The sequence below is a fragment of the Kogia breviceps genome, chromosome 14, assembly GCF_026419965.1.
Source record: "Kogia breviceps isolate mKogBre1 chromosome 14, mKogBre1 haplotype 1, whole genome shotgun sequence".
NCBI lineage: Eukaryota > Metazoa > Chordata > Mammalia > Artiodactyla > Physeteridae > Kogia > Kogia breviceps.
The window spans coordinates 13,506,207-13,531,638 of record NC_081323.1 but is presented as its reverse complement, the minus strand read 5'-3'; the positions used below and the strand labels follow the sequence as shown (position 1 = coordinate 13,531,638).

General features: G+C 47.7%; 1 protein-coding gene across 33 annotated transcripts in view; it reads right to left on the bottom strand.

Annotated features, from left to right (window-relative positions):
* Positions 1 to 25,432, bottom strand: part of ZMYND8 (zinc finger MYND-type containing 8) — a 126,080-nt gene that overhangs the window by 5,725 nt on the left and 94,923 nt on the right. For 19 of the 33 annotated variants that reach the window (XM_067013882.1, XM_067013877.1, XM_059038739.2 and 16 more), the window contains 8 exons: positions 24,079 to 24,591; positions 18,669 to 19,052; positions 16,554 to 16,744; positions 9,226 to 9,306; positions 7,293 to 7,371; positions 5,250 to 5,489; positions 3,150 to 3,307; positions 1,938 to 2,004 (listed from right to left, as the gene is read on the bottom strand). In XM_067013882.1, coding sequence (XP_066869983.1) covers positions 1,938 to 2,004; positions 3,150 to 3,307; positions 5,250 to 5,489; positions 7,293 to 7,371; positions 9,226 to 9,306; positions 16,554 to 16,744; positions 18,669 to 19,052; positions 24,079 to 24,591 — 1,713 coding nt within the window. The remainder of the gene's footprint in view (positions 1 to 1,937; positions 2,005 to 3,149; positions 3,308 to 5,249; positions 5,490 to 7,292; positions 7,372 to 9,225; positions 9,307 to 16,553; positions 16,745 to 18,668; positions 19,053 to 24,078; positions 24,592 to 25,432) is intronic. The other 14 variants (XM_059038741.2, XM_059038743.2, XM_059038744.2 and 11 more) reach the window with 3 other exon arrangements.

The following is a 25,432-nucleotide window of genomic DNA, read 5'->3' as shown; positions in this document are numbered from 1 at the left end:
CACCAGGGTGCTTCAGCTCGAGGAGGAGGGGGAGGTCAGCCAACAACGGCCCGTGGGCCAAATCCAGGCCTGTTTTTCCAAGTACAGGTTCACGGGAGCACAGGCCCACCCATCTCTTTGCGTGTCATCTGTGGCTGCTTTCATCCGACAACGGCAGTCGAGCAGTTCCAACAGAAACTGTGTGGCCCTCGAAGCTTAAAATATTTACTCTCTGGTCCTTTACAGAAAGTCTGCCAACCCCTGGGCTAGGTGGCATCTCATCCACCTCGGAACTGGGGTACGACGCGTCTCCCAACAGCCTTCCTGCATGCAAGCTTCCCTGTCCCAACAGATTCCATACTCCCAGGGCGTCACTCATCTTCCCAAGGCCCATTAACCTACCCACATGGACTGCACCATGTGCACCACTTTGCTGCTCCAAAACCTCAACAGCACCCCCTGTCTGCAGCAGTGGTTCCAACTTGAGCCCTTCTCACTCCACCGTTGCAATTTTGACACGTCCACTCAGTTCACACTTTTACTTTAAGCGCATTTTCGACTTAAGTCACACAGAAACTCTTATATCATCACCAAAAGCAGGAAAGCAATAACAGCTGCCATACATAGAAGACAACTTTACAAATCAACATAATGAAAACCAAACTGTGGTAGAAAATTCTAGATGGGTGCCATGCTGCTGAAGTTAAAAAGACAGATATCAGGGCTTCCCTGGTGGCGCAGTGGTTGAGAATCCGCCTGCCGATGCAGGAGACACGGGTTCGTGCCCCGGTCCGGGAAGATCCCACATACCGCGGAGCAGCTGGGCCCGTTAGCCATGGCCGCTGAGCCTGCGCGTCCGGAGCCTGTGCTCCGCAACGGGAGAGGCCACAACAGTGAGAGGCCCGCGTACCACAAAAAAAAAAAAAAAAAAAAAAGACAGATATCAAAAAAATAAATAAATAAAAAATAAAGAAGATATCAAAGGGATGAAGAAGATACCTTAGCACCAAACTGAACATGTTCTCAGAGATGTAACCAGAGGACTGAAGGGGGAGTGAGAAGTGAGATTTTCAACAGGTGGTTCAATCCCATTTAATGCCAAGTTCGTGAAGTCAGCTGGTGCCACCCCCCCGGTGCACCCTGAACCTGAATCCCACTTTCCAGCCCTTCAGGAAACGTTCTCCAGCCACCCTAACAAAGGACACCCCTTCTTCCTCTATGCACTGAAAGAAAATGTTTGGTTTTCAGGTGAAGAGAATGACCCGGCAGAGAGAAAGATCCTAGAGCTGAAGGACCTTGAATTAAGCAGAACTGTCCTCACTGAAGACACCTTCTTTGAACCCTTCTGGAATGCCCTCAAACCGGTTTAGGAGGGTGCAGGGGAAAGACCCTTTGGGCTAGAAAAGAGGACAGCTCAAACTGCACAGAAGGGGAAAACCAAGAGTCAATGTCAGGTAATCCCCCAACACAGCCTACCAGGTGATCCCTCAAGTCGAAAGAGTTTTACAGAAAGATCATCTACCTAAAAAAATTGTTTTTTCCTCTGAACGCTCAAGTACCCTCATCCACTAAATGCGGGCGTTGGGACCTCAGGGATAGTTTCACAGTTTCATTTCCCGTGGTCATTTCTCTGAGGGCAGAAGAACTGCGCAACCCAAACGCATCTTCTACACCACCCCAGGTCAGCAACGGAACCCTATCTATGTCTTTGATGTGGAACCCCAAGAAATCAAACAAGTACAGGTAAATCCTGATCCGTCTGGAGAAGTGCCTGAAAGCCACCTTGCCCCGCCACTCCTTCACCCCCGCTGACCCGCCCAGGGCACCCCCAAGGATCCCTAAGGACCCACAGTTTGAAAATCACTGCCCTACACCCTTCAGCTTCTCCCTGAGAACATGGCTCCCCTCTGCCCGTGTGGACCGTGAGAGCACCATTCGCCCACCAGGGGGCAACATACCAGAGCCTTGGTTGGAGCCTAAGAGAATGGAGGAGGGCGTCTCCCTGGAGCCAGAAAGGTCGAGGGTCTAGAAATACAAAAAGAGACAGATGGAAGCAAGGCACTGGGGCCAATGCAGCCCCCCAGGGAAGCCCAGGGATCCATGGGGGCGCTCGTCACGGCCCCTACAGCACCCTCGTGCCCTCTGCCTGGCGTACTCAGGCGGGGGAGACCAGGTCAGGCGGGGGGCCCTGCACCTGCGCCCTTTTCTGCTCTACCTCCGCAAAACACAGCACTGGGGGCTCCTCACTCAACTCTATAGAGCCGCGGCTTCAAGAACACTGGTCCTCAGCTCCCCTCTCTGACCTAACGCCCACCCCAGATTTCTACCACATCCCAAAAGGAAGCACAGCTGTCCCTCAGTACCCGAAGCGGGATGGTTCCAGGAGTCCCCAAGGAGCTGGGGACGCCCCAGCTCCTTATACACAACAGAAGGCCTAGTACAGTGAATACAGTGGGCCCTCTGTATCTGAGGGTTTTGAATCCACGGATTCAACCAAACATGGATGGAATTTCGGTTGGTTGCATCCAAGGATGAGAAACCCATGGATACGGAGGGCTGACTGAACATCACATCAAATTATATCAGTTCACTTTTATTTCACCTTAACCTCTTACTAGGCAATAATATCAATGAAATCAAAGGGTTTTAACTGCTGGGGTGACTTGCTTTTTTCCTAATAGACATGAAATAAATACATAATGACTACAAATGTAAAAAATGATAAAAAGTGCCACCTAAAATAATGTTTGCATGCAATTACATATACCACACACTGGGCAAGTAGGAGGTGGAACCTGTGTGTCCAAGACTGCAGCCACCAGCCTCCTGTGACTACCTGTATTTAAATTAATTATAATTCAATAAAATTTAAAATCCAGGTCCTCAGTCACACTAGCCACAGTTCAACTGCTCAACAGCTACCTGCGGCTTGTGGCTGCCATACTGGGCACAGCAGATACAAAACATTCCCATCATCTCAGAAGGTTCTGTGGACAATGCTGCCCTAAACACGCACCTTGTGAAAAGGAGCCCTGCTAAGACTGTCACCCCCATCTGCAGCCTGAAGACAGATAAACCTCCCTACAGCACAGGACTCGCCGGGGTGGCGGGCACGGGGGTGGGTCTGAGACTCTGCGTGGCCCCCAAAGGCATGTGGGATGGAGACTCACTGAGCCACTGTCCTTGCTTTTCTCGGCTGGCGTCTCCTTCTCTTTCGAGCTGCTGGTTTCCGGGGCGGCTGCCTGTGTGTTGGAGGAGGTCCCCTGGTTTGACTTGTTTAGTGTTTCCGTGTTCACTTCGGCGTCTGCTTCCTGCTGAGGCGCGGTAGCTGAGGGCAAAAGGGGACAGAAGCCAAGTATAAGCTGAGCGTGGTGGCTCCCAGGCCCACGGGGAACCCCGTTCTGTGCAAACCAACACCTGTACGAGACGCAGCTGCCACCCAGGCCCACTCAGGGCACAAGCACAGGCCCAGGGTGGCTGGACCGCAGCTTTCCAGACACAGGAGTTCCAGACTGTGCATGGAGATATGTTCGTTTCTAAGAGTCTGTGATTCAAGTTTTATTAAATCATTCAGGAGAGAAAAGGATGTTCATGAAACAAACACCCTGTAAACTGCAGTTCCAATCACTCATTTCATCATTTCTAATTTTAGACCAGTTCTCACCCCATGTTTTACCCAATAACAGCAGAGTTGAGCACTTCTGACAGACCACCCAGGCCACACATCCTGAAATATTTACTCTCTGGAACTTCATTTTTAAAAAAAGCTTATCAACCCCTGCTCCAGAGCTTCTCAAATTTGGGTCATTCATGTATCACCTTTGAAAAACTTGCCAACCTGTAGATATACTCCCTTATCATATTATTTATGCTACTTGCATTTAATTTATTTATTTTTGGGTGCATTGGGTCTTTCTTCACTGCTGCGCGTGGGCTTTTCTCTAGTCGCGGCGAGCGGGGGGCTACTCCTCGCTGCGGTGCGCGGGCTTCTCGTTGCAGTGGCCTCTCTCGTTGCGGAACACGGGCTCCAGGCGCACGGGTCCCAGGAGCTGTGGCTCACAGGCTCTAGAGCGCAGTCTCAGTAGTTGTGGCACATGGGTCCAGATGCTCCGCAGCATGTGGGATCTTCCCGGACCAGGGCTCAAACCCATGTCCCCTGCATGGGCAGGCGGACTCTTAACCACCGTGCCACCAGGGAAGCCCTGTTATTTGTATTTAAATAAATTATTTGAAATGGAGACTTTAATTTCTAAGCATAGAAATCTAATATTAGCCATAAATAAATGCTAACTGTAAAATAATCACTAATAAATATTATTAATAAATTCTAACTAGACAGTGCTTCCTGCTGGAGTCTCCTAGCCTGGGATCTGCTTGCTCTGTATTAGAAAGAGATTTCAAGGGACTTCCCTGGTGGCACAGTGGTTAAGAATCCACCTGCCAATGAAGGGGACACGGGTTCGAGCCCTGGTCCGGGAAGATCCCACATGCCGCGGAGCAGCTAAGCCCGTGCGCCACAACTACTGAGCCTGTGCTCTAGAGCCCGTGAACCACCACTGAAGCCTGTGAGCCACAGCTACTGAAGCCCGCACGCCCAGAGCCCATGCTCTGCAACAAGAGAAGCCACCGCAATAAGAAGCCCTCGCACCGCAATGAAGAGCAGCCCCCCGCTCACTGCGACTAGAGAAAGCCTGCGCACAGCAACGAAGACCCAACGCAGCCAAAAATAAAATAAATAAATAAATTTATAGAAAGAGATTTCAAAGACCGATCAGTTCCAAACCAACACTTTTTCCCTCACGTGAGCACTGGCATCCTTTATTTAACGCTATGAGTCCAGGATGGGCTCCGTTGTAGGAGGCTGTCCTGTGCATTTTGCAGGGTGTTTAGCAGCAACCCTGGCCCCCGCCCTCTCGATGCCAGCGGCACGCCCCTCGGTTATGACAACCACAAACGTCTGCAGTCATTGCCAATGTCTTTGGAGAGGGGACAGAGACCAAAACCGCCCCCGGCGGAGAACCGACCACGGCAACTCACATGAAACTACAGTGATCATCACAAGCCCCGCACCGTGGCGAACACCACGGTGGCCAAGGAGGCCAGAGGTTCGAAACACCCGTGTCTGGAGTCTCGGCTCCACGTCTGTGTGCTGCTCTCTCGTGTGTAAGAGTCACACAGGTGGTGAGCGAGCTTGACGAGGGCCCTGTGGTCCGGGGGAGCCACGAGCCCGCCTTCCGCAGCCTGGGCCAGGATGTGCCCCCGGGGCCTACCTGACTGGGTGCAGGACTTCATGTGCTCAGGCCAGTGGGCCTGCTGGCAGGGGTAGTCGCAGTAGCTGGTGTTCCAGCAGCAGTAGAAGATGGCCTCCTTCTTGCAGTTGGCGCACCACTGCTTCTTCTTGGTCTCGTCCACCGCCTGCTGCTTCTCCAGCTCCAGCTGCTTCTTCACCTCGGCGATGAGCCGGTCCCGCTCCTGCTCCAGGCTCTGCCGCATCTCAGCCATGGTCAGCTCTGCCGGTGGCGGGGAAGAGGAGCGGATGGATGCCAGCCTCATCACCCGTCCCCCGGCCCGGGCCGTGGGGTCATTCACACCGGGTCAGAACGTGCCTTCCAACAGACTCGGGCATGGATCCTGGCTTGCAGGTGCCCTGGCTGTGTGAGTCACCCAGCCTCCCCGAGCCCCAGTGTCTACATCTGTAAGACGGGCATCCATCACGCTGACCAACAGAGCTGCTTGTGATAATGAACGTCAGGTGCCAAGGATGCAGATAAGAAGGCCCTCAGATAAACCCTTGAAACGATTTGCACTAAACTCACTTTGAATTTTATCGTTAGTCTAAGCCTTTTTTTCTATCAAATACTCACATAGCAACTACTATCTGTAGACACTGTTGTAAGCACTTTATAAACATGAACTCCTTTAATCCTTTTCTACTACTAATCCTATGAGGTAAGGATCACTATAATATTCCTTTCACAGATGAGGAAACTGAGGCACAGAGCTAAGAAGGGCAGAGCTGGGGCTACTACTTGGACATGCTGTCTTCCTGGTGTGTGGCTCTAATCTACCAGACAGGGCATCGTGACTGATCCTTAGGCTAATGAAACAACTATCAAACTGCTCAGGCTACTGAGATTTCTCTCCATTTTACATCAGACAACAAGTGCAACACCTGGGAACAACTTGCACGCTGGAATAAAAGAAAAATAAATGGTTCCTCGATTCCTTAAAATCCTCTTCCCGAAATTTAAAAAAACACCCTCCAAAAAAACACCAATAAAGAAAATTAACCCCTGGTAAAGATAAAAAGCACTTGTATCCAGACACAACATTTCCAACACTCCCAGCTGCCTTCAGCTGGGAGCCTGCCAACAATGACAAGCTCTGTCCAGCCCACAAGTATTTTTTCAAATGTGTGGCCACTATTTTTAAATGAAACGATTCTGCATAAAAATAGATTCCTTGACTTTACAAGAAAAACAGGAAGAAGTGACAACATTCCAATAAACTTCCCTCCTGGCAACGGGGGAAGGAGCAGGGTGGGGGTGGGGCTTTCCCGGCAGGCTTCCAAGGACTGGAGTTCCCGTGATTCAAACAAGTATCACCTACAACCAGGCTGGGCACCCCTGGGTCTGCCTCCCTAACAGAACCTCCCGGTTGCCAGCGTTCTGACTCTGAGGCCGATACTACCCAAGGGTCTGAAAGAAACTGCTCTGCCTTTGCGGGGAGACCCTTTTACAATATCCCCCCCAGAGCGGTAAGCGGAACATCAATCCATCTATAATGCATGGACCAACGCCCTGTCCATGACGTGGGGCACACAGGGAGCATCCAAGACTTTAATATGCCTGACGTTCAGTGGTTACGAGGAGGAAAGTCTGGAGCCCCAGCGCCCAGACGTGAACTACAGCTGTGTGACTCTGCACGTGTCTGTGCCTCAGTTTCTGCTGGAAATAACAGACCCCTTTTTATCAGAAGGGTCTCTGTGAAAATTAGCTGATTCATGAAAACTTCAGCCGGTTGCTAGAACAAGGTCAGAGCTCATAAGCAGGAGCTGCTACCAAGGCTGTTGTGATGTCTTTGTTGCTGATGTTGGTATTTTGAAAAGAGGAAAGGAGGGTTCCCTGCAGCTCCAGCCTTCATATCTGGTTTCTCCAGGTCAGACTCCCCAGGATGCTGTGGTCTCCCCCGCACTGGTGCATATCCCCCTGCCCTACTTTCGATTCAATTCACATCTGGGTCGAACGCCAGAGGCGCCAAGAAGCTCACATCCAGAACCTTCCTCAGCGCAGAACCAAGTCAGCAGGACTTACCCAAGTTGTGTTTCATTTCCGAGAGCTCCTGCTGGTGCAGCCACTGGAGCTTCTCTATCTCAATCCTCAGCCTGCGAATCTGCAAGGAGAGAGAAAGACTTTTTACAAAGTGCATCTGGGTGCCTTTTACCAACAGGGCTCGGAAGCTCCAGCTCTCATTACAGGGTTAACATCATGTGCTGAGGCAAAGAGCAGGCAGGCAGCCTGTGCTGGCCTCCCTACAGCTGCAGTCAGAGAGGCAGGTGCCCGTGGGTTAACCCAAATTCGGGAGAACTTCTGCTTCAAAAAGCCAAATATGAGTCGGCTGTCTTTTCCAAGAAATGCTCTAGGAAAAGCCACTTAAAGTGGCTTTAAGCGGCTTAAAGAAAAGAAGACCAGGTTTTTCGTGATAAATAGTATGTCACAGGTTGGATAAGGATTTTGGTCTAAAAAATGAAACAAAAACAAATAAAAACAAGCTTTATTGTATCTCTTACCTAAGATTTTGGGCGGGGGGTGTGTGTGCATGATCATTTAAAGTCCAAAGCTTAACATTTCTGGAAACCATAGGGTATTTTGGGGGGTAGGAGTACATCTGGGGCCAAATTCATTTGGAGGGAGGAAAATGTAAACCCAATGTGAACTGATACAAGGCTGTTGACAGTGCTGAATGATCACTATGGTTCTCAACTGGGATGATTTTTGCCCCCCTCCCTCCCTCCATGACACTGAGGTGCCTGGAGACATTATAGGTTGTTTCTGGCATCCCGGGGGTAGAGGCCAGGGATGCTGCTAAACATCCCAGATGGACAGGACGGTCCTCACCACAGCGAATCATCTGGCACAAATGTCAGTAGCGTCAAGTTGAGAAATCCTGATTTATCAAACACAGTGGGAACAATTGTACTGTTTCACTGCAGAAAACATTGGATCTAATTGTGGGAGGGGGCTGCATATTACCTCATTAAAATCTGGAAAATTCTGGCACATATCTGGACCCAAGGTTTCAGGTAAGACATAACGGGATCCACACTTTCAACTCCACGCCAGTTAAAATGAACAAAAAGGAATGAATTATGGTAGCAGGTGGGGGAGAGGATGGGGAGGTTTTTCTAAGACAACATTTCCCCTTCTTGTTTGACGTCCCAGCACAATCATAAAGAGGGTCACATCAGCAAAAATACCCAAGGAGATTCACCATTTCTTTTGGGAACTCCCTGAAACCTTTACATTCATGCAGTTCTCTGTTGAAGGCCTATAGGGACACCTTCCTGGAGATTTCTTCCTCTTCGTCTGGGTGCCAGCCTCCCCCTGCCAGGTCCTCACAGGTCAATGGCTCTGCATGTGACTCCCCGCCCCAGTTTTCCATCATGACTTTCAATGACCTCTAGAAGTCCTGCCATTGTCATTTCCTGCGATGATGACCTGTTTGCACCTGGCTTGCAGGGAATTAGCCTAGGAGGGAAATTCAGGGAGGCTTTTTTTTTTTTTTTTTTTTTTTTTTTTAAATAAATGGTCACTTCCTAAGTGGACATCTCCAAGTTTTAACCACACTCTTCTCTAAACAATCACCTAAATTAAGGAGGCTGGGGATACACATTCCTGGACAACAAGGATCACTTGGATAAAAATGTGCAAACTTTGGGAGAAGATGAACGATCCCATTTTACGTGGGGTCAAAAGCACTACTGTCCAGTCTCACCGGTGGGATAACTCAAGCTCTGGTTCTGGCTGCCTGAGGAGAAGTGGCCGCAAAGAGCAGGGTGCGTCTCCAGAGCACCAGCTTCCTAGCAAAGTGAAGAAATACCCTCACCACCAACCCCCATCAGGAGAGCGAGCCTGGTGACCAGAGACAGGACCCGAGAAGGCTTTCCAGAGAAGCTTCTTCATGGTGCCCCTACAGCAGCCCAGAAAACACTCTTAGCAAATAGGGAATGAATGTGTCATCTCTGACCTCGGCTATTGTGCTTCCAGTAGTGTTTTTAGAAAGGTCGTTATATATTTCCGTCATTGTGCCTTTTATTGCATCCATCATCTGAAAGATAAAAACCGAAATGATTCAGGTGATCGCATCCCTGAGGCTTTTTCTAGATGACATGCATCTAAAACTCTATCTGCATAAAGCAGTGGTTTCTCCGCTGGGGGTGATTTTTTCCATCCAGGGACACTTATTAGCATTTTTGGTTGTCATGGCTGGCAGGAGAGGGGGAGAAGGGTGCTGATGGCATCGAGGAGGCGGAAGCTAAGGATGCTCAAGACACCCTAACGCATTTAGAACAGCCCCTAAAACAAAGTTATCCAGCCCCAAATGTCCCTAGTGCCAAGGTTGAGAGCCTGGTAATGAACCAGGCAGGGTAGGAATCACCCACAAGTTCCCTGTCCCATATCATGGGACTAGTTCATAGCCATAAAGCTAATTTATAGCCACAGGTTATTAAAGTGGGGAGACTGAATTTGGCCCCAAGATAATTTGGCCAACACAGTGGGCTCAAGGGAGAGATCGTTTTGTTGCTGTTGGTTTTTTTAAATTGTTTCTCCTTAAAAAAAAAACTATCATTTTACTGAGATATTCATATACCATACAATTCACCCATTTACTATGTACAATTTAATGGCTTTTAGTCCATTCGGTGTTGTACATCCATGACCACAATCAATTTCAGAGCCTCTTCATTACCCCAAAATGAAACTCTGCTCCCCCTGAGCCTTCACCCCCCAATAACCCCATCACCCCCCCCCCAGCCTCTGATAACCAAAAATCTGCTCTCTTGTCTCTAGATCGAAGCTAGCTTATTTCATATACGTGGACTCACACAATATTTGGTCCTTTGTGACTGCCTTTGACTTAGCAGAAAGTTTTCAAGATTTGTCTGTGCTGTATTCCTTTTTAGGGATGAATAAGAAGGTCCACTGTGTAGATCTAGCTGGTTTACTATCTTAATGCTTTTGGTCGGGGCATCCACTGCCTTTCCAGTTTGTCTCCCATCTTCCTTTTCTTTAACTATTTGACCCCTGAAGGCATCAGCAAGTCTGTGGCAACAGCTCACGTCCACGCAGCAGGCACCCAGGTGGCCGATGACGGAATGTGTTTGCAGGGTGGGTTTCTCTTCTATCTCCCACTTGTCCACTGACCTCCCACATTACAGGAGGAAGAGGAGGGGACAGGAGACGAAACTAGGTCTCAGATCTGGCCTGGCCGCTGCTGAGGACCCCGTGTGCTTTGCAGTTTGTTCCAATTCAGTAAAAAGGCAGGACAAACAGCACGTTCACATCTGATGCCCGAGATCTGTTCCCATCATTACATCTTCTCATCCCCAACTCTGTGAGCCTCGGTTTCCTCATGTATAAAACAAGGATAGTAACAGTGCCCCCCTTGTAGCGTATGCACAAGGATTAAATGAGGAAACCACAGGAAGGCTGTGGTTCAGTACCTGCTGAGGAGTGGGCAGGTACTGAACCACAATTCAGTGTGGCTCCTAAAGAAATACCTGTTTGTCTCATTTTCACAGAAAAATTAATTCACGGGAACATGTCATTGCAAAACTGCTCCCAACCCCCAAAAGAGTAACCCCCAATTCACCCCAAAACGGAAGGAAAATGAATCAAGTATCTGTTGAGATTTCCGCCCCCAGCTTGTTGCAGGTGCCACAGGAGGACCCTGCCAGCAAAAACCTTTGTGCTTCGTGGTCAGTCACTCTGTATGGGTCTCCTTACCCACATCCATTTAAAATATTAAAACAAAATTGCTTTACAAGAAAACTTCAGAAAGTGGATGAAATTCAATACTTTACTAATGCCATAGTTACATTCCATTTTAAAGAAATCACGAATTTGCGGACTGACCTTCATTCTTACTTCCAAATATAGCAAAGAAGCCAACAAAGAGCCCTCTGCCAAAACACACAAATCTGGGTCTTCAACCCTGGGTCACCTCAGACACAAGAAAGTTCATCAGCTACAAAACTACGTCACTGTGTTCATTTTCTTAGCTGCAAAGAAAACGTCTGTCAAAAAGTTCATTCTTCAATTTTGCTCTAAGAGTTGAAGGGGGCGACAGATGGAACAGAAATGGCTGCAGAAGCTGAGAACACTGGTTTGCTGCGAACCACTAGCCAGAGCTGCAAAGCAGCCTCAGTTTTCTCTTCTGTAAATAGACAACTTGGACCAAATCAATGGAAGGTGATACAAAAAGGCAAATCAATTGCAGGCAGAACAAGAAGCCATTTGGGCAATACCAGACATTTTCTTAAATCAGTCATTTAAAAAATTACCCCGTTTCAATTTTCTTGCAATCCTACAACAGATCCCATTAGGAAGAGAGGCTCCATTTGGTGCCATTATGTCTTTAACACTTTCATCATAATCTCTCTTTTTAACAAAAGGAAGATGGACTTAAGCTTCCAGCCTTGACAAAGAACAGGATTCTGGTGAGGTTAGACTTAATTTTATTTCAACTAGTTAAGTCAATTTAAATAAAAATACTAAGTCAATACTAGTTCAAGGTGATGAACAGCTAAGACAAAAACCTTGATGGCAACAAGTAACTAATACTTGAATCCTTCCTGTTCTGAAACTCGGGGACTCTATATAACGATTCCTGTGTTTTATTCAAAAGGAGGCAGAAATACTAAATAAGAGACAGAGTTACCCCCAAGAAGCAGAGTTGCTTGAAAAAGCCACATGTAAGAACAATCAATTTGTGGACACTGGACAGCTGCGCTCAGCAGGCTTGGTGTGAATTCACAAGTCAGCTCAAAGCCAGGTTAAGAGCACACTCGCTAGGTCCTGGCGGCTACCATCCAATGCCAGCTTGGACATTCACTGGTTATGTGACCCTGGACAAGCTGTGTGACCTCGCCAGGTGTCAGTTTTCTCATCTATAAAATAGGCGTGCTAACAGTACCTGCCTCATCAATCTGTCATAAAGATTGAGTAAGTAACATATAAAATGTGCTTGGGACAGTGTCTGGGCCAGAGTAAATGCCATGCAGACACTGGCTACTGCTAGTAACATCCTACCTAGTGTGACAGACACTCTGAGAAGGCTCCCCGTGACCTCAGCCCTCTGGGCTTTGTGCCCTTGTGTAATCCCCTCCAAGCACGGGCTGGCCTAGTGACCTGCTTCTAACCCACGGAATACGGCAGAGGTAACAGTCCGTCACTTCTGTGATCACCTACATAAGACCGTGACTTCCATCTTGCTAGCAGGCTTTCTCTACCCCTTGCTGTCATGAAGCAAGCTGCCATGCTGGGCAGGCCACAGGGAAAGGTCCTGAGGGCAGACTCCAGCCAACGGCCAGCCGGAAACTGAGGCTCCCAGTCCAAGAGCCCTCACGGGAGTGAATCCTGCCCACAACCACCGAAGTGAGCTTGGAAGTGGATCCTTCCCCAGTCACATCTTCAAATGAAATCCCAACCCTAGCAGACACCTTGGAGGCAGTCTGCCAGAGGTCCTGAAACCGGGGACCCAGCCCAGCCGAGCCTGGACTCAACACCCACAGAAACTGTGACATAAATGTGTGTGGTTTTAAGTTGCAAAGGTTTGTAGTGATTTGTTATGTAGCAAGATAATACACCCAGATAGAATAAAAAGAAAATGACCAACAGAAATTCATGAGTAGAAAATTATATACACCACTCTTGTCATCTAGAACTAAAAAAAAAGATTCTACCTTTCACACACAATAATAAAGCAACTCCGATCATGAGACTTCAAGAAGTCTAGAAACAACTATCCTCAACTCTTGTCACCCATTCTATCACCTTGAATAGTTTACCCACTGGTAACCAATTAGTAATTTACTCATTACTAAAGAGTTAAGTATTATTACTGCCTATGTAGTAATTTACTAAATACCCTTAGATTATTGTCATTAGCTACTATTAAGAGTTACTGAGGATAGGAAGACACTGGAACTCACCAAAACAGATACCCCACAGCCAAAGACAAAGGAGAAGCCGCACTGAGACGGTAGGAGGGGTGCTATCACAATAAAATCAAATCCCATAACTTCTGGGTGGGTGACTCACAAACTGGAGAACGCTTATACCACAGAAGTCCACCCACTGGAGTGAAGGTTCTGAGCCCCACGTCTGGCTTCCCAACCTGGGGGTCTGGCAATGGGAAGAGGAATTCGTAGAGAATCAGACTGTGAAGTCTAGCAGGATTTGATTGCAGGACTTCAACAGGACAGTGGGAAACAGAGACTCCACTCTTGGAGGGCACACACAAAGTAGTGTACACATCAGGACCCAGAGAAAGGAGCAGTGACCCCATAGGAGACTGAACCAGACCTACCTGCTAGTGTTGGAGGGTCTCCTGCAGAGGCGGGGGGTGGTTGTGTCTCACAGTGAGGACAAGTACACTGGCAGCAGAAGTTCTGGTAAGTACTCTGTGGCGTGAGTCCTCCCAGACTCCACCATTAGCCCCACCAAAGAGCCCGGTAGGCTCCAGTGTTGGGTCGCCTCAGGCCAAACAACCAACAGGGAGGGGACCCAGCCCCACCCATCAGTAGACAAGTGGGTTAAAGTTTTACTGAGCTCTGCCCACCAGAGCAACACCCAACTCTACCCACCACCAGTCCCTCCCATCAGGAAGCCTGCACAAGCCTCTTAAGATAGCCTCATCCACCAGAGGGCAGACAGCAGAAGCAAGAAGAACTACAACCCTGCAGCCTGTGGAGCAAAAGCCACATTCACAGAAAGACAGACAGATGAAAAGGCAGAGGGCTATGTACCAGATGAAGGAACAAGATAAAACCACAGAAAAACAACCAAACGAAGTGGAGATAGGCAACCTTCCAGAAAAAGAATTCAGAATAATGATAGTGAAAATGACCCAGGACCTCAGAAAAAGAATGGAGGCAAAGATCGAGAAGGTGCAAGAAATGTTTAACAAACACCTAGAAGAATTAAAGAACAAACAAACAGAGATGAACAATACAATAACTGAAATGAAAAATACACTAGAAGGAATCAATAGCAGAATAACTGAAGCAGAAGAACGGATAGGTTACCTGGAAGACAGAATGGTGGAATTCACTGCTGCGGAACAGAATAAAGAAAAAAGAATGGAAAGAAATGAAAACAGCCTAAGAGACCTCTGGGACAACATTAAACGCAACAATATTCGCATTATAGGGGTCCCAGAAGAAGAGAGAGAGAAAGGACCCGAGAAAATATTTGAAGAGATTATAGTCAAAAACTTCCCTAACATGGGAAAGGAAACAGCCACCCAAGTCCAGGAAGCACAGAGAGTCCCATACAGGATAAACCCAAGGAGAAACACGCCGAGACACATTGTAATCAAATTGGCAAAAATTAAAGACAGAGAAAAATTATTGAAAGCAGCAAGGGAAAAACGACACATAACACACAAGGGAACTCCCATAAGGTTAACAGCTGATGTCTCAGCAGAAACTCTATAAGCCAGAAGGGAGTGGCATGACATATTTAAAGTGATGAAAGGGAAGAAACTACAACCAAGATAACTCTATGCAGCAAGGATCTCATTCAGATTCAACGGAGAAATCAAAAGCTTTACAGACAAGCAAAAGCTAAGAGAATTCAGCACAGCCAAACCAGCTCTACAACAATGCTAAAGGAACTTCTCTAAGTGGGAAACACAAGAGAAGAAAAGGACCTACAAAAACATACCCAAAACAATTAAGAAAATGGTAACAGGAATATACACATCGATAATTATCTTAAACATGAATGGATTAAATATGCCAACCAAAGACACAGGCTCGCTGAATGGATACAAAAACAAGACCCATCTATATGCTGTCTACAAGAGACCCACTTCAGACCTACGGACACATACAGAAGGAAAGTGAGGGGATGGAAAAAGATATTCCATGCAAATGGAAATCAAAAGAAAGCTGGAGTAGCAATACTCATATCAGATAAAATAGACTTTAAAATAAAGAATGTTACAAGAGACAAGGAAGGACACTACATAATGATCAAGGGATCAATCCAAGAAGAACATATAACAATTATAAACATATATGCACCCAACGTAGGAGCACCTCAATACACAAGGCAACTGCTAACGGCTATAAAAGAGGAAATCGACAGTAACACAATAATAGTGGGGGACTTTAAAACCTCACTTACACCAATGGACAGATCATCCAAACAGAAAATTACTAAGGAAATACAAGCTTTAAATGACACAACAGACCAGATAGATTTAATTGATAATTAGAGGACATTCCATTCAAAAACAGCAGATGACACTTTCTTATCAAATGCACATGGAACATTCTCCAGGACATATCACATCTTGGGTCACAAATCAAGCCTCAGTAAATTTAAGAAACTTTAAATCATATCAAGCATCTTCTCTGACCACAACGCTATGAGATTACAAATCAATTACAGGGAAAAAAAACATAAAAAACACACACACAGAGGCTAAACAATACATTACCAAATAACCAAGAGATTACTGAAGAAATCAAAGAGGAAATCAAAAAATACCTAGAGGGCTTCCCTGGTGGCGCAGTGGTTGAGAGTCCGCCTGCCGATGCAGGGGACACGGGTTCGTGCCCCAGTCCGGGGAGATCCCGCATGCCGCGGAGCGACTGGGCCCGTGAGCCATGGCCGCTGGGCCTGCGCATCCGGAGCCTGTGCTCCGCAACGGGAGGGGCCACAGCAGTGAGAGAGGCCCTCGTACCACAAAAAAAAAAAAAAAAAGAGAGAGAGAGAGAGAGAAGAGCAAGCCTGCACCGAGAGGGTGCCCATGAGTGAACAGAGAGCAGGCAAGGCTGCTTACCATACTGCTCGACAAGGAATGTGCCAAGAGTGTGCGTGAGTCCGGGAGGGAATCCATCACTCCCCGGTCCACCTTGGTTGCTGGAAAGATCTAAGTGCAGGCGTGGAACCTTGCAAGTCTCGTGTTTAAGCCTGTGTCACTTTTGTCCCACACGGCTTCTAAATGCAAACTAACCCCTTGGTCGGTTTTGAACTGAAGGACCGTCATCTGTTTCAGCAGCTTAAGGAAAATCTGTTCCTAATGAGTGACTTGAATGCTGAAGGGTCATTTTGACTCTATGTCATTTTCCTCTTAGAATCTAAGCCCTCTCAGAGGAAGGGTCAGTCCTTTCTGCATTTCTCGGCTTACACCCCACATCAGCCCCAAATGGAAGAGTTTGGTCTTAGAGATCTCAGCGGAAGCAGAGTCTTCCCTCCCAAGCACCCTCTAAAACCTGCAAGGTCGTGACCCAAGTGGTTCCTGTTGGGAAGCTGATCCTCCCACGCCCCGCCGGCACTCACTTTGCTAGTGTATTTGGCGATGTCCGCGGCAACATCGGCTGAGGCGGTGGCGATGGGCAGGTCTGCGCTTACTGAAGAGGCGAGGGTGCTCGTGGACCCCGAGCTGGTGACCAGGGGCGACGACTGGGTGCTAGTCACCAGGGTGATGGTGGAGGTGGACGGGCTCTGCGTGATCTCCTTCTGCTGGACAGCTAGGAAAGCAAAGGGTCCTGGTCACCCCACTGCCGCGGGAAGGCCATCCCAGAAGGAACCTGTGGTGGGGAGCAGAGCCTCTGACAAACGCCCTGAGAGTTTCTCTACTTTCAAGTGACAAAGAGTCTCTCTCTCCTTGGCCAAACCCTAGCCAGGCTCCCCTGAGCCCTTTCTCAACGAGGCTTCCACCTTGGTCTATAAAGACGAATATAGTTTCTAACGGCTCAAGGCTGCATCCCTAGGATGACCCTTGACCCCTTAAGGTCTCCGCCTGAGAAAACTCAAGGCTGCCGAATGAACTGATTATATATTCCAGCCAACACCTAATGATCTCCCAGTCTCTGTGGGAGGGTCGGAGCCTACTTTCAATAGGTACCAGTTAGCAAACCCAGATGTTTCAAATGGACCAACACCCCCTTCCCACTTTATGTAAATTTTCACTTTCTGACTCTTCAGAGCCTCCGCCCACCCCCCTCCCTATTCCCGAATTCTCCCTTTAAAACGCCCAGTCCCCTATGTACATGTTCAGTTCACGCTGGACTTTTTGCCCTATTGCAATAGTATAAAGCTGATTAAAATCTGTCTTTACTACTTTAACTAGTGGCCAGCTTTGCTTATCTTTGACAAGACAATCTGGGATTGAAGAATCACACCGTCAATGAGCTCCTTCCTGCCAGCACCTAATCTCCCCTGGGGAAGGCTCACTATGCTTAAGGGGTATGAATTCAGAAGACCGGAACTGGTCACCCCAACATGAAATATCCTAGACTCGGTTCTGCCCAACGACTCTTCAAACAGCGAGATCAATCCCGCTGTACTCCAATGCTGCATGTCCAATCTTTCAGTCTGTCCTCCCCTCAATCTTTGAAGGGTTTCAATGGGAGCCAATTCAAGATCTGGCTACTCTTCAAGCCCACGTCCTGCTGCGACTCTTTAACAGTCCTACTCACAAGGGTGCACTCAGTATGTGAGAGTTTCAATCAAGGAGCCCAACCTTCAAGGATCTCGATGCAGGTTTCCCAGGGGAACAAGATTCTACATCAGGGCTCACGAGAGCTGGGCCAACTGGCACCCATCGGATGGTTCAGCTTTCCATCAGCTCCAGATGGAGCCTCCTGCCGGGAGCTATGATTCCGCACTTCAGCAACTGGTTCTTGATGCTGGCTCTTCTTGTGTGTGAGGCTAATTGCTAGTTATTAAGGTAACCTTTGCTACCAACTTCTCACACTGTACTCTTTCCAAAACAATGTCCAAGGGTTCATGGATGTGCACAAGGAAACTTAAACAAAGGTATTCATTGCAGCACTGCTTACAACAGGAAAAAAACTGGAAGCAACCTATATGTCCATCAGTAGGGGAATACTTTGAATAAACTGTGGAATACTATGCAGCAGTCCAAAAGAATAAGGTAGAGCTATATGTACTGACATGGACAGACCTCCAAAACATGCTGATGGGGGGGGAGGGGGGCACGGAAAAAAGCAAGTATGGTACCATTTTTATGTTTTAAAAAAGAAAAAAGAAAAAAAAGTAATATTTTTATGAAGTCACATATATACATAAATATATATGCATACATGCATAAAAAAGATCTTACGGTTAACAGTGACCTCTGAGAAAGGGTGGAGAATGAAATGGCAAATCAACCAAGACAACAGATTTTTGTGTCTATGTGTCTATTTCACCCCTTTCGAAGAAGAACATATGCATGTATTTATAAAATGAGAAAAAAAAGAAAAAAGCAAAGTACAAAAGTTGGAAAACAATTTTTAAAAATAATGCCAAATGGAATGTGTGAGGCCTCCAGGATACAGTAGCCAGGAAACCAAGGGGAACTGAAAAAATAAAACGATTATTTTTCTCCTGTCCATGTGGCCAAAAAGGGACCGGGCGCCACGGAGAGCAGAAGGGGAGGCTCGGTACCTTTCACGGCCTGTCTGGTCTGATATCTCGTCCCCTGGGAAGACTGAGGCTGCTGGTTTTGCTGCTGGTTTTGCTGCTGGTTTTGCTGCTGCTGCTGGCGCTGCATCTTCTGCATGTGCCACTTTTGGGAGGACGTTTGAAACTTACTTGAGGAGTTCCACACGACCCGCTGCACGGCCGGGGCAGTCTCCTTCGGTAAAAGCGGCCTCTGCTTTTTCACTGGGCTTCCTGTGGCAGCGGCGGCCGGGGCCGTGACCGTGGATGTGGTGCTGGTGGTGGCCGTGACACCAGCCGTGGGAGTTTGGGCGGAAGAGCGGGTGAGGACCGGCGTTTCGGGGGGAGACTGGCTGCCCGCCGTCGTGGATGGTGGAGCTTTACCTACAACTAAAGCCAATGCGTGAAAAAACAAACAAACAGAAGTGGGTTTGACTCAGGCTGGCCTGCAGGGTCTCTACACCACCAAGTTCTGGGTGACCATCAGAGGCTAGCATGCCAAAGACCCCCAGTGAATGGGCACTTATACAATACGCTCAGGCCCCTTCTGCAGCATGCTGTATCTTAAAATATCAGCCCCCGGGCTTCCCTGGTGGCGCAGTGGTTGGGAGTCTGCCTGCCGATGCAGGGGACACGGGTTCACGCCCCAGTCTGGGAGGATCCCACATGCCGTGGAGCGGCTGGGCCCGTGAGCCATGGCTGCTGAGCCTGGGCTCTGCAACAGGAGAGGCTGTGACAGTGAGAGGCCCGCGTACCGCAAAAAATAAAATAAAATAACAATATCAGCCCCCTTGTGTTCCATGCACTTGCTCACATCTGAGATGTATGTCAAGGCATCTGGGGGACCGAGGCCAACCTGACCCAGCCCCTGCCCTCAAGTTGCTCACCTACTAGTAGACGACGCAGTGGATGAACAGAATCACTGCAAGTATCTTGTTTTACAAAGTTAAAGTTGGGTAAACACTTTGAGAAAGACCCAGCCAAAGTCAATCCGGAGATTAAGAGAAATGCTTTCTTTGGCCAGGGAACCTAAAAAGCATGCACCCCAAAGAACCAGATGGCTTCCCACAGGCCAAAGCACTGAATAACAATAAATGACCCAGAGAGAAGAGTATCTTCTTTAATCTCTTCTGATTCCCTTCAGAACAGTCTCGGTGTGGTCCTGGTAGCCTTGACACCTAACATTAAAGGGAATTCCACCCCAAGGACAGAACCTTCCTCAGCACAATGGTATTTATCTAGAATTTAGAAGCCTTGCTTTTGTTTTGATTGTAGTTATTCCTGTTGCATCTTTTATGTAGAGCACACAATACTGTTTTACCTATTGTGTGGTGGTCAAGTTTAAGTCTAAAATTGAGTTTAATTTTTTTAAAAAAAGCTGTTGTTTCAGATAAAAATATTAAGTCAGTAATTATACAGGCAGGACTTAGGAATGGCAAAAATAATGAATGCGAGTGACTCAAGTTTGAAAAAAGCTGCCTTTCAGAGTATGTCTCCTGGGAGGAGCTGGGCTATGGGGGTGGAGGGTAGGATTTCAACAGGCAGCAGGGAGAATTTGGAGGGGAACAGCTTTAGCCAAGACATGTTCAGGAATAGGCAGCATTTTGGTAAGTGAGGGCAGGCAGTGAGAAGGGGTGGCCAGAAGGCAGGTTAGAGCCAAAAGCACTGAGCAGCGTAGAAGGGGGTGTGACCTCGTGGGTGCTCATCTGTAAAAGGGAGGTGGGTCAGTAATCACTGCACAGCGGCCCCTGGCACTGGAGAGGTGAACCTGCCCCCAGAGAGGATTCCCTGGGGTTCACACACAAAACACGGGTGCAAATCAGCACCCTTGATCTTGACAATGTGCCTTGACATCAAACTCTTTTTAATAAGGATTACACCTGTCTTTTTTAGGTTTCTATCACCCAGGAAAGGCATGGGCCTGATTATTCTAGGGGGGATTTTCAGTAAACTGTGGGTTTGGGGAAACCAAGGAGTGTGAGAGGAAAAGACAGGCTGACTTTTCTGACTCGGCGGAGGCGGGGGTGTGGGGGTGGGGGGTGTCTTCTTGGTGGTTATCAGAGCTGGCTGGCCCTCCTGCTCCTCTGGGGAAGAGTCCAGCCAAGTTCATGGGCAAGAACACAGGGTGGGCTGGGAGAAGAGCTCTACCTGCAGTGAGGAGCCCCCATCCTTCCCCAGGATGACCTGCCAGATACCGGATATAGCCCCTGCCCCTTCCAGGGGCAGAGGTGGCTTTGAACTTGGCCCTTCTAAAAGCCCCACACTGGGAGGGTCCCCCCAGGCAAGGCTTCTAACCTGCAGAAGCAACTTTAATGCCTCCCTTTTCTGCCATGTGACCAAAAAATATATTGTCCTGGTTGATTAACTAGCCTGGTCCCTCCTTGGGCAAAGCAAGGGCAACCGCAAAAAGGTCCTTTTCTCTCTCCTGTCTTGCAAAAGCAAACAGCTGGCTTTGCAGATGGGTAACCAGTCTGCATGAGTCATGGCTGGAGCTCTTTCCCAAATAAAAAAACAGGAGTGCGCGATCTGAAAAGTTTCCAGGCTCGAAGCACTCTTGGGGGGTGGGTTTTCATTTAGACACTAAAACATTTTAATTTCTAGAGGATTCTGATGGTTTATGGAGGTGGGGTAAAGGCCATGGAAAATTCCATTTGTCCTAGAAATTGGGAGTGTATAATCACCTGTAGCCTCAAAAAGGGTGAATTTTGGGCTTCCCTGGTGGCGCAGTGGTTAAGAATCCGCCTGCCAATGCAGGGTACACGGGTTCAATTCCTGGTCCAGGAAGATCCCACATGCCGCGGAGCACCTAGGCCCGCGCACCACAACTACTGAGCCTGTGCTCTGGAGCGCGTGAGCCACAACTACTGAAGCCCGCGTGCCTACAGCCCGTGCTCTGCAACAAGAGAAGCCATCGCAATGAGAAGCCTGCACACTGCAAAGAAGATCCAGTGCAGCCAAAAATTTAAAAATAGAAAAATAAATTTAAAAAAAAAAAAAAATTTTTTTTTTTTTAAAAGGGTGAATTTCTTAAAGGCCAACACTCCAAAAGCGGCCCCATCAAACTAACCTACTTATTCCCAACTTTGGTCACGGTCTTGTACCTTAAAAAATGACTTTTAAGAGAAGGACGGAAATGACTGATGTTACTGGGTAAGCGTAGTAAAGGTTGTTAAGCGAGCTCCCTTGGCCTCTGTTCTGAGAGCACTAGCTAGAAAAGCCATTTTGCTATCTGAGGATTCATATTCTGTGCATAAGCCACATTCCTAACTGAAGGTCAGTTGGAGGTCACTAAGCACTCTCCAACACGCCCTTCACTTAATAAACTCATAAGTGAAAGTACATCACTGAAAAGATGCTCAACTGCAGAGTCTGACACGAAGTTGATTCTTCCAGACCCAAACCACCATCAGGGGGGCTCTGGATTTCAGACCAGGCAGTCTTGCCTCAACCCCTGGGAAGCCGCTCTGAATTATGTTTCAGAGACATCTTCAGCTTAAAAGTCCACCACACACTCGGGGACTCCTGGAGGAACTTCCTGCAGATACCAAAGGGAGAAAGAGCTCACTTTCATTTAATCAACTGGAATGCTTTTTATTTTGGAGAAAAACATGAGATATAATAGGGGACTCATATGTTTCCCTTTTTGCTTTGACTACCAGGGAGCTCAGAGTCAAAAATAGAAGCCCAACTTTGCTAACTCTGAAGGCTGGAACAGTATGTATTTTTGTATACAAATTTCCCCAGACCTCTCACTATTCTACCTTCATCTTTTACACTGATTTCTTGATTTTCATTTCGTTTCTTATCAATCTGTCACAAATTCTTTCTGGAAGGGGCAAAAAACCACAACCAATCAAAAGGTCTACTCCAGAAAGAGAGGAATAGCATAAATGTATCATTCACAGGTACACTGTCATCTGTGCCCCACTATTCCCACAACCTCGTGGAATAAATGCTACTCCTATTGTTTTCTGCAACACCTGAGGTGGTCCCTCAAACCCCAATCCACAAAAGAATCGGACTTTTCAGATGCCATTCAAAATTCTAAAGGATGGTGAGGTGGGCCATCCTTCCTGTCCCACCCAACTGCCTCTCTCTCTCTTCCTCCCTTGTACCATTGAGAGACATTTCATCCTCTTTTGATGAACTGCAGGAACTGAGGTTCCAGAACAGGTCACGTTGATACAAACACAGAGGAAAGATTCTCAAAGCCCATCTGCCTCTTGCTTTAAGCAGTCACACTAAGAAATCCCCGGGGGACACAGAACTCAGAAGTTAGCTCCTGTCAGAAGTTTAGCATAGTCAAAAATGAAACCTGGCTATCCCCTTAAGTAACTCACGAAGTCCATGCGGTTTTATGGCTACAAGCTCTAATTTGTCCTTAGGCCACGTTTCTCCTGGCCCTTAATTAATTCTTCACTATCTTTCTCAGGCATGTCTGAATCCCCTCACCACCCACTTGCCGAACCAGTTGAAAAATGTGCTGACTGCTTCTTCAATGGGAGGGACATCCTTCAAATCATTCCCACGTTCCTGCTGGAGGGTTTGCCAACATGCCTGGGCTGCAGCAGGTTCGAGGGCAGCCACTGCTGGTTCGGCGGCAAAGGGAGAAGTGCTGAGCTCAGGCAGTGGGGGTTTCTCAACTGGGGAAGATTTTGCCCCCAAGGGGACATCCGGCCATGCCAAGACATTTTTGATGGCCACCACTGGGCAAGTGCTACCAGCATCCAGTAAGAAGAGGCCAGGGATGCTGGCAAACATCCTCCAGTGCACAGGACAAAGAATTATCCAGCACAAGATGTCAACGGTGCCAAGGTTGAGAAACCCTGGGCCCGTGTCAGTTAATTGCAAATATGGCGGAACACCAACACAGGCAGGCATCGTTCAATGCCCCTTTGATTTCTAGTGGCTCCAGAACTCAGCGTTCTGGTGCCACCTACCCAAACGGTCTTGTATTCTAGTAAGAAAACGCACTTTGAGATGCCTGGGCAACGTGAGGGGAGTTAAGGGAGGCTAAACTTCCCAAGATCTTCCAACTGAACACTTGTATTACAATTTCAGCCTTGTCAAATGTCTAAATGTTGACAAACACTTTAGAGAAATGAGTGAGCCTACTGGAAAAGAAGCTGCTTCGGCTAAAAATGACCTAACAGCTAAACAGCTAGAAGCAACTACTTTCTAAGAGACTTATTTTTCTGTGCTCAAAATCAGCCACATTGAGTATAGAGCAGGTAAAAGGTGGGCAGGCTTAAGTCCTGGTCCAGCTCAGTAACTAGCTAGGTGACCTGGAGCCAATCCAAGCTTTGCTATGCCACCCTTTGCGATGTGAGAGGGTCACCTGACCTGAGATAACACAAACGGCAAGGTGGCATTCTAAAACCAAATCAAGAAACCAGAAACGGGTAAAATCACTTACCCTCCTGCTTGGGAGACGGTTCTTTGGGTTCCTTCTTATTTTTTCGACCCTCCCGCCCAGAATGGTCTTCTCCTAAATCTATGACAAGTTCGCTCTCTGAATCGGAGTCCAGGCCCAAATGCACTGTTGGGGAATCCGTCTCATCTTTTCCCTTCAGCTTATCCTTTGTGGGATGAGGCAAGGGTTTTGCTTTGTCTGAAAAGTCCTTCTCGGGCTGAGGGCTAGTCTTCTCCTTGACCAAGCCTGGGTCTGCTTTCTCGCTGGCTGGCGACGTGCTGACTTTCAGCTCCTCTTTTGTCTCCATGGGGTTTGCCAATTTGGGCTTTTTTTTGACAGCAGATGGCTCTTTGTCCATCCGAGCATCCTCTTTGTCTTCAGCATCTTCCGGCTCATTCTTAGACCTTTGTTCCTCATCACTGATAGAGTCACTACCGCTACTATCTGACTTCTCGGAATCCTCCGAATCGCTGTGTTCCACAGCCGTATAAACATCTTCTGAGATTTCATTTATGCCTAAATTCAAAAAGAAAACCCAGCATGTGGCGTACTCACAAAATAAAGAGCAGGACCAAAAAATCACAAACATTTTCCACGCCCAACGCTGGAATAAAAAAAAACAAAAAAAAACATTTCAAATCGCATCACACTGGCCTGGTGGGGTTAGCAGTGCGCTCAAGCTGCAGCTGACGACAGCTGACAAATGGAACTTGTCTGCAAAGGGTTTCAGTTATTGACATTCAAAGATGACATGGGACCAAACAACATGAATTTCCAATTTATCCAGAGCTCTATCTTTGCCTTATGGATAACTCACTGGGACACTGACAATAGGAGGGGATGGAAGGGAAGGAATGCCAGAGCTGTGCTGTTAAAACTGATCCATTTTACGGATTAGAAAATAGAGACCCAGAGAAATCACTTGTTCTAGGACACAAAGAAAACCAAAACAGAGAAGCGAGGCCAGAACCCTGGGCTCCTGACGCGCCACCAACACTCTTCCCACAAATTCCCAAAGCGTTAAAGTCCTTTACCCTTTGTGTCCAGGGCTCAAAGAAATAAACCAAAGCCTTAAAGCGGAGGTTGCAAACTCAGAGCCCATGAGCCACATCTGGTGAGCAGACGTGTTACTTAGGAAGCAATGGTTTAACCCAATGCTTTTGGATATTTTGTAATTTGTTGGCTTTTTTTTTTTTTTTTTGAACTTAGAACTTGCTGGCCAGTTCACAAATCAGGAAATTTCACAGAAATCAAGATGGCGGGCTTGTGCTGAAACAGCAGAAGATCTGGCCTCTCTGGGTCACAGGCCTGCAAGGCTCGCTGGGGCTGACAACCACTGGCCCCTTTAGGTGGGGGA